General features: G+C 36.6%; 1 protein-coding gene across 2 annotated transcripts in view; it reads left to right on the forward strand.

Annotated features, from left to right (window-relative positions):
- Positions 1–10,000, forward strand: part of LOC136847716 (transient receptor potential channel pyrexia-like) — a 287,431-nt gene that overhangs the window by 266,601 nt on the left and 10,830 nt on the right. Inside the window, exon 1 of one of the 2 annotated variants that reach the window (XM_067119575.1) lies at positions 9,120–9,253. The exons of the other annotated variant lie outside the window; for it this stretch is intronic. Within the exon in view, the coding sequence (XP_066975676.1) occupies positions 9,238–9,253 (16 nt within the window). The 5' untranslated portion in view covers positions 9,120–9,237. Of the gene's footprint in view, positions 1–9,119; positions 9,254–10,000 lie in introns of those variants that run through there. 2 annotated transcript variants of the gene reach the window in all.

The following is a 10,000-nucleotide window of genomic DNA, read 5'->3' on the forward strand; positions in this document are numbered from 1 at the left end:
ATCTTTGATGACAGTGTGAGGCTGTCCTGACGTCTCCATCGGGGTTTTCTGGTTGATGGGTTTTTGTCCCTGTTGCACAGCTGAGGGCTGTCTTGGTGCCCCGATGGAGGACGTATGTTTGTTTTTTTTTTTTTTTTTTTTTCTGCCTGCTGTTGTTTATTTTTGCCTTTTTTTTTTTAGCTACTTTTTGTTTATAAAGTTAATTGTTTATTTAACTTGATTTTGTTTAGTGCTGCCTTTTGGCTTTTTTTTGTACCTATGGTTTTTATCTTTTTACCAGACCTGACTCACTTGTAAATACTTGCCTTAATAAATCAATATTAAGCTCATTTTATTGTTTTTGTTGTTTTCTCCTCCTTTGTTTGTTGCATCTGCCGTCAGTCATGACAGCCCCGTCCTGAGTATGTTAAAGAACCTGCATAACGGCCCACTGGTCGTTACAATATATATATATATATATATATATATATATATATATATATATATATATATATATATATATATATATATATATATATATATATATATATATATATATAAACTGTCGTTTAATATCTAGTTCGCTGCACCTCGGGGATATGAAGGAGGGAATTATAACAGATAAACTACTCGGCACATGAGAGATTCGAACGGCCGGCAGTGCATACCAACTATTTCAGTGAAGGTAACCGTTCTGCTATCGAGAGAGGTACAAGTTGATACCGATTCTGCCTTACATATGTCAAATGCAGGTGTTTGCCTTTTCTGCCTTACATATGTCGAATGCAGGTGTTTGCGTTTTCTGCCTTACATATGTCGAATGCAGGTGTTTGCGCTTTCTGCCTTACATATGTCGAATGCAGGTGTTTGCGTTTTCTGCCTTACATATGTCGAATGCAGGTGTTTGCGTTTTCTGCCTTACACATGTCGAATACAGGTGTTTGCGTTTTCTGCCTTACATATGTCGAAGGCAGGTGTTTGCGTTTTCTGCCTTACATATGTCGAATGCAGGCGTTTGCCCTTTCTGCCTTACATATGTCGAATGCAGGTGTTTGCCCTTTCTGCCTTACATATGTCGAATGCAGGTGTTTGCCCTTTCTGCCTTACATATGTCGAATGCAGGTGTTTGCGCTTTCTGCCTTACATATGTCGAATGCAGGTGTTTGCGCTTTCTGCCTTACATATGTCGAATGCAGGTGTTTGCGTTTTCTGCCTTACACATGTCGAATGCAGGTGTTTGCACTTAAAATCGATATCAACCCACCTCCACCATGGATAGCCGATTGGTACGTTACACGTGACCTTTTCATAGTCAAAAAATATTAAGCCTCAAATATCCCTTCATAACGAATTCACAGTATATTGAGAATTGCTTATCCCGACGCAGAGCAAACACTTGTGAAATTTACGCAATGGTATAACAAAAGCAAAACCAACTCTCCCCTTAGAAGCAGAGCAATCAGCTCTTAAAGCTCCGAACGGGGAGTGAGCTCGCCGGATGATTGTTCGTGACACTACCCGATGGAGCACAGTTGCTGTCCCTCACTTTCCCAGCATTAGATTCCTAATGGAGTAAACGATGTCCATGCCGAAGGATGCAGCCTTCAAACGTAAGTCTGAAGCCTTTAAATGAAGTCTGGATGACTGGGGGATGGCGTTTCATGTTCTTGATGGAGTCGACGACGCTTCGTCTCGAATGACAGGGTTTTTCGTGTGATGTCCGAATTCCTGATGGGATGGCGTTTCACTAAAACGATCGTCTACAAATGAATTTATTGAGAAATTTTACTTTGAAATATCGCTTTAGTAAAGCAATGTGCATTAGTAATAAAATAACTGAGAAAATTATATTCTACTAAACTGGAACCGCCACAAGCGAGTGACTCTCTTATTAAGCAAGTATTTTCTTAGTTAACAGATAACCAAGAAATATTACTTTGTTAATGAACCGGGCCCTATTAATAAAATGCATAATCAAATCTCACGTAGCTACTAGGTTCTTTCCAAATCCTCATTGCTGATATTTTTTAAGCCAATATCAGTTTAGTAACACACTGCCCCTATCATTAAAATGATTTGATATGCGGGTGTTAATTATGCACAATGTATCATGATATAAAATTTACATATTCCCCTCGTAAAGAAAATGTTGAATATTAATCACAGGAGGATTCCCTCATTATTGTAGGTTTCGGAGGAACCCTTAGAGTGATTGACAAGTCTTACGGGCTGTTCGAGTGATCAAGTAATGTAAATAAGAAATAAAGAATATCAAGAACTCGAGATCGTTTTAACCGGAATAAAATAACACAGGAGAAAGTTGAAAGGATTGGAATTCGTATATTTTATATTAACATTGCATGTTGATAGACATTCACCTTAGTTTTCGTCTGCTTGTTCAATTGAGACTGAAATTAAAATTTTCTAATTGTAATTAAGACAATCATGAGGGCGTTTAATAGGAACATTTTTTTAATAACAGTTCCATAAAAGAATTATTATTATTATTATTATTATTATTATTATTATTATTATTATTATTATTATTATTATTATTATTATTATTATTAGAAAATAAAATTTGTCTTTGAATCATCGCAGCATAATGTAATAGTCTGAGTCAAATATAAACCTGTAAGCTTTCAGGAGACTGTTCAGAACTTACAAACTTTAGAAAGTTCCTATAACTTATCATTTTTAACTCTAGTCACTGAGTTACAACACGTATAGAATATTGGGGGTTTCATGTTTCCATTTCTATATGAGTTACAGTGCAACATGATATATCATTATTATTATTATTATTATTATTATTATTATTATTATTATTATTATTATTATTATTATTATTATTATTGTTGTTGTTGTTAAATATTGCTATTATTATTATTATCTGCATGGAGTTGGAAAACAAACATCCTTGGCAACAGAATGACCGAGTGTGATGTTTAATAAAATTGTCCTTCAACTAACTGTCTCCTCACATTTCCGTTGAATCATCACGGATGAAAGATCACAAAGTGGTTTGCTATTTGTTCAATATTTCCTGAATCTTCTTCGTGATCTGAAACAGCATCAGGGAATCTTGTTTCCACTTAGTGCCCTTCCGAAGGAATGGACCTTCACTCAAGCAGTGGGAGCGATGTAAATTTTATTAAGGCTATAAATTACAGCAGGTATGCCTTGGGGGTTTATTAAACTTGTCATATGAAGCCATCTTATGTAGAACTCAGGCTGTCTGTTTATCCAGCAACTGCCTATAATGGAAGTCCTACAATAGTTCTCATTTGAGAATTGTGAAAGAAGCCATAATGTTTCCCATCCTCAAAGAAGACATCGAGTTTTGGAGGGGAGGAAATCTTGAGGAACTCTCCTACGTGGGGTGCAGTAGGTGCTGATTCCTGTCTGGTTCATTCTCTCAGTACCCGCTGTAACTCAGCAACGACTTTGCTAAATGCAGTCCCCGGTAAAATACAAGTTTCCCACTGATCCGCGATGCTGGCTTAGGTTTGGCACTGAAGTTCCACATTTATACACGGCACGAGTTCATTATTGTTTATAGATACCCAACGTATCGTCATGCATGCCGATGTGGTTTAATTCCTGGTCGACATATCGGTACCTGCTTAAGGATCTTTTCACATGATAATTCCATAACTGAGCACTTGATAGAATGTGTTCGTGGCACTCAAACATCAGCCACTTTGCTCAGGCTTGCAGTTTATAGCCGTGATTGTGTGGACGGTGTTTTGTAAAATCAGATCAGTAAGTCAGTTTGTTAAATCTATATCCGAATTTCCAGGGACACGAATGAACCAGCAATACTGTTTTAAAGCTTCCATTAAATAGATATCAGAAAAGGTATATCATTGTGGTTGAAAGCATCATGTCTGGCCATGGTACGAGAAAAAAATGAACCATAGCCCCTGTGGCCAGAGTGTCACCCAGTGGCTTCCCTTCCTTCCTCCCCCTGCGCAAATGAAGCCCCTAGGAACATTCTGAAAAGGTGAGGGAAATGGCTATTGGAGGCAAATAGCAGAGCTCAGAATAACAAGAGGTTACCTTGTGTAGCTTGCAAGGTATCGGTTATTACAACCCTTAAAGCTAATAAATCATAGAGGTCCTTGTCTTTATGCTCAGTAATGAAGGCGTTAAATGCACCTCAGTTTAATCACACACGTGAGAATCATTCTTTACAATTGTCTGCAAAGGTCATTAGCATAAAAAAAACTCTAAAATGAACATCGCTTCGATAAACGATGGCAACGGATTCACTGACGTTCCAGTTCATACAATCATCTACGTAACTTTGAAAAAAAGCTTCAAATATCTGAAGCAGTCATCTTGAATATTCACGAAATATACCTCCGATAGGATCCCATTTTTTTCTAACTTATATTCCAAAGTCGATCTCTTGGTCACACATAGAGGAATTCCTTAGCCGGAAAAGACTCCTGTTTATTAACACATTAAGAGGATCATGTCGAAAATTGGTCGCCCCCTGCATTCCAAAATTACATCCATGACATTTATGGCCTTACGGAATGTTGGGGAGCATCAGGATCTTGTGATCATCTCACAGTAAAAACTTTGTTCTTAGTTATTATGAATTTTATATACCCTGTTTTGTCTTACTGTCTTCGTACAACCACCTGTAAAGTTATCTTAAAATAGTACAGAATTAAGTATTCATGCAGAAGTGTTTTATTCACACTCACATACTGACTGCGAAAACAACTTTTTTTCAATGATTAGTTAATATTTGTTACTTGGAATATAAGAGTTGATCTGGTGAGTCAATAACCCAGTGTGAATCCTACTAAATAATATTGTTTATTGAAAAGATAAGGGAAGAGAAAAATCTGTCTTGATAAACATCTGGCTGACGTTTTTTGAAAAATCGGCAGAGATCATCACAAGACCACTGGAATTTGTGATGAAATCGCAAAATACTGTACAGCCCGTCGTGCATAATTCGTCGCAATTCCAAAATATGTTTTCAAGTAATTCTGTTACCACTTCCGCTTGGGCGACTGTGGCTGCAACGTTGCTAGCGCTGCCAGACGAAAAAGGTGTAATAAGAGAAACCTGAGACTGATTCCAAGGAGCCCCTCGCGGTGACGTCACTGTTTCACGATTCTCCATAGAACGGTTCAGCATCTTGCGAACGTTGTCACTAGTTCAAGATCATTCGTCTGACGTCACCACTTCAAGGTCCTTCAAGTGACATCACCTTTTCTGAAAAGTCCTCGCATGGAAGGACTTATTTCTGATACTTTACACGATCTCTTCACCTGGAAATGCTGTACCTCAGGTGGGCGCCAATGTAGCCCGGTGGAGATGCTTAGCTTATGAATGGCAACGTCAGATTACTTGGAAGAGGTGAGCTTTATCCAGTGCTATTTCCGACCTGTAATAGAGAACTTCACTTTCATCGTCTTTATAGAAGTCAGTAGTAACATATACATTAGGATTGTTCATTTACATGCAACCTTACATTTTAATAGGTATTAGCCTTACTAGAAACGAAATCTTACGGAAATATACGGCTAATAATGCAGATTATGGAACTCTTAATCAAATCACACTGGTTACAAAGTAGCTAAATAAGTCAAAACTAACCTTATGGTCACCTTTGATGACAAGAATACGCAAAGGTATTACTTTCAAGATCTAAATAAAACATTTTTTAAAAATGATTGTGCTGTGGGCCTACACAACTCCACATAAGGAGGCACACCCTCCACACACCGAGGGGCTGCGCGGTTAATGAGCTTCGTTCAGCTATTGTTGACGTTTCTCGGATGACGTCAGAAGGGAGGAGCGTCTCAAGGTCGGTAGGCGTTTCTTCGGGGTTATGGGAACCACGGACCCGTGTCAGTGTTGACATCCGTAGGGATAAATCCTTACACGTAGGGAAATTTGCGAATTTTCTGAATCGTATGGATGCTCCGATAATATTCACAAAAACGTAGGGAGTTTTTTAATATATATATATATATATATATATATATATATATATATATATATATATATATATATATATATATATATATATATATATATATATAACCGAAATTTATCGATAAAGTGCACAGTTTTCATCATGTAGAGTTGTACTGAACATGATTCAGTCACGTATACGTTGGGTCTTAAATTCTGAGTGGTGACGTGAAACATCTGCCCATTCACTTGCAGCCTACTTCTAATTGAATTCATACGATCAGCTGTAGAACCTTATCCTTCGGGCCAGCCCTAGGAGAGCTGTTAATCAGCTCAGTGATCTGATTAAACTAAGGTATACTTAGGCACAGCATGCAATCCTGTGCTTCGTCATCGGATATTGATAGCCGAAATAGGCTTTAAGACTTCAAAAATCAACGACTGCGTCATTTTAAAAAAAAATTAGGGCAAAGCTTACAAAAAAAAAAAACAGAAATAGAAGTGAACTTATAAATTTACAATAGATAAGCAAATAAAATCTTTGGAAGGAACGAACGTTCCAGACTAGAATGATTAACGGTAAACCAGCTACCATGAACCACAATATCATTATGTCGGTATATCTTATCATATCCAGCTGGCAGTCGGTGCATCGGTAAGATGTTTACCAGACTTAATTCACATCATGGATACTTGAGGGAATTTAATAGAATTGGGCAGAGATTAGGGAGCTGATGTTACAATTTTCTTTCTGTATTGCCCAGACTGGACCCTCTCTTCAAAAAAGTGGCCAAAAGTCACTGGGGCAAATTTCATCCCAAATATCTCTGGTGCCTAACAGTCTAAGATTCAGATGAAATCTAATTTCGAACTTACGGAAGCACTACTGAAATTAGAAAGTCTGGCAACAAACTGGGAACATGTAGGCTAGGTTCTGCGAGTGGAATTCAGACACTTGAAGAATTTACCATCATATTGCAACTACCTTAAACAGATTTTTAGAATATCTTTCATATCCGGGTAATTATTTGGATGTTTATGTATTCACAGTTATTTTTTCGTTGGGAAGCTTTTTTTAACACTGCACTAAAAAAGACAAAATTACTTGATTCAATAATGTTCATTAACTCGACTTTGAAATTCTAAAGAAAAAACTGTTTTAGATTTGGTTAAAAGTGCAGATAATTCTAACTTGGCCTTTCATAATCAACATGGATATTATTTCAAAAACCCACGCTAGGTTTCGTTTAGTTTTTGGTACAGCATAAACTGGGTCATATTTACATTTTATCTCACTTTTATTTTAAGAATTTCATCATAATTGCTTATTATCTGTGTCTTCATAGTCAAGAAATTTATGTTTTCCAAGTCAAGCAAAATTATGAATGATTTAGATGGCATTTACCAAATTACGAAGCAGGAATAATAATATCCTGGAGTAGAATGTTTTCTGTTTGTTATATTTTTCTTTAGTAACTTTGCATTTCATGATTAGGATATTAGTGATTTTAAATATTAAAACTCTTATTTATCTCTTATACCACATGCACTTCACAATAAAAAGTAATAAACATTATATTTTGCTGAGAACAAAAGCCAAGAAATAGATTCTTTCTGCAATAAATTCATCATTTCTACTTGTTTTGTTTTAGATAAATGGACAAAATACATTGCACTTTGTCCTTCATTCTTTATCATTAACAAGATGATGTCTTGCAAAATATTATGCAAGAATGTTATTATTGTTGGAAAACAGCTAAATCGTTTGGGGACAACCTTGGGACTTTCTGACTGTAAGCATAAGAACACAAGGACTTTTCACTTCTTTTCCTATAATAGTTTATAACGGTAAACCAGCTGCCATGAACCACAATATCATTATGTCGGTATATCTTATCAATCCAGCTGGCAGTCGGTGCATCGGTAAGATGTTTACCAGACTTAATTCACATCATGGATACTTGAGGGAATTTAATAGAATTGGGCAGAGATTAGGGAGCTGATGTTACAATTTTCTTTCTGTATTGCCCAGACTGGACCCTCTCTTCTAAAAAGTGGTCAAAAGTCACAGGGGCCAATTTCATCCCAAGCATCTCTGTTGCCTAACAGTTTAAGATTCAGATGAAATCTAATTTCGAACTTACGGAAGCACTACTGAAATGAGAAAGTCTGGCAACAAACTGGGAACATGTAGGTTTTGCGAGTGGAATTCAGACACTTGAAGAATTTACCATCATATTGCAACTACCTTAAACAGATTTTTAGAATATCTTTCATATCCAGGTAATTATTTGGATGTTTATGTATTCACAGTTATTTTTTCGTTGGGAAGCTTTTTTTAACACTGCACTAAAAAAGACAAAATTACTTGATTCAATAATGTTCATTAACTCGACTTTGAAATTCTAAAGAAAAAACTGTTTTAGATTTGGTTAAAAGTGCAGATAATTCTAACTTGGCCTTTCATAATCAACATGGATATTATTTCAAAAACCCACGCTAGGTTTCGTTTAGTTTTTGATACAGCATAAACTGGGTCATATTTACATTTTATCTCACTTTTATTTTAAGAATTTCATCATAATTGCTTATTATCTGTGTCTTCATAGTCAAGAAATTTATGGTTTCCAAGTTAAGCAAAATTATGAATGATTTAGATGGCATTTACCAAATTACGAAGCAGGAATAATAATATCCTGGAGTAGAATGTTTTCTGTTTGTTATATTTTTCTTTAGTAACTTTGCATTTCATGATTAGGATATTAGTGATTTTAAATATTAAAACTCTTATTTATCTCTTATACCACATGCACTTCACAATAAAAAGTAATAAACATTATATTTTGCTGAGAACAAAAGCCAAGAAATAGATTCTTTCTGCAATAAATTCATCATTTCTACTTGTTTTGTTTTAGATAAATGGACAAAATACATTGCACTTTGTCCTTCATTCTTTATCATTAACAAGATGATGTCTTGCAAAATATTATGCAAGAATGTTATTATTGTTGGAAAACAGCTAAATCGTTTAGGGACAACCTTGAGACTTTCTGACTGTAAGCATAAGAACACAAGGACTTTTCACTTCTTTTCCTATAATAGTTTAAGCTGGCTTCAACAGAGCGGGATTTTGCTCTAGGGCGGCCCGTTAACCCTAGCCGAAGGGACGAAACCCAAACTTGGCAACACTGTTCTTAGTTCCTCCTCTCCTTCACTTGGAGAGAGCTAGATTGAAACAGTCTGACTGTCTGAGCTTCGGCGGTGGAGTCTTACGGAAACAGATTCTTGTTCGGTAACAGTGAAATAACAAGGAACATGACATTTAAACGAGGTAAGCACTCGGGCCAAAATCTTTTTCATGCACTTAGTAGCGTTTAGCATAATCATTAATATAGAATCGCTTTGCTTTGAAAGCCTGCCTAGCCCAACCCGGTCTAGCGTTTGTTGACATTTAGCTATTAAGTTTCTCTACTCGGAGAGGCTCCTCAAGCAAAAGAACTGTCAAGCTGTTGTTTGCTTCGTTTTATAGACGTTATGCCCCTTGTAGAACGAGCATTTGAGAAAACGGATTATTAGTAAGCGGCTCTGGGGTAAATGGCACCACAGTTTGTGTTCTTTTATTAGTGTCAAAACCAGCAGATAGGCATTCCGATACCCATATGTGGCCCGATCCAAAGAAAGAAGAAGAGCGGCGCCTCGCCTTGAAGGAAGCCACAGAACCGCTTTTTAAACGATGGAAATCTGAGTCACTGAAAACGGAAGTAAGAACATTCCAAAGCTTGGGAATAGAGGAAACAGTAGATCAGGGACAGGGAATTAGTCACATTCGTAAAATTTACGATCTTTGGATATCTCTCCATAATCGTACAGGTTTCAGGAGTAGGAAAAAGATGACGCGCTCAGATGTTTTGACCTGGGATCGAGTTGGCCACTCCCCGAGACGAGTGATTCATCTGGTGGAAATAAGATAATTTTCTTTATTAACTTAAATCACTGGCGCAGTGTTACTGTTGCAATTACCATGGGTGTTTTTAGAATCTTCATTGTTGTATGGAGTAGGTATTTCGTCATATCTCTC

Source organism: Macrobrachium rosenbergii, chromosome 17, assembly GCF_040412425.1.
Source record: "Macrobrachium rosenbergii isolate ZJJX-2024 chromosome 17, ASM4041242v1, whole genome shotgun sequence".
Classification (NCBI taxonomy): Eukaryota; Metazoa; Arthropoda; class Malacostraca; order Decapoda; family Palaemonidae; genus Macrobrachium; species Macrobrachium rosenbergii.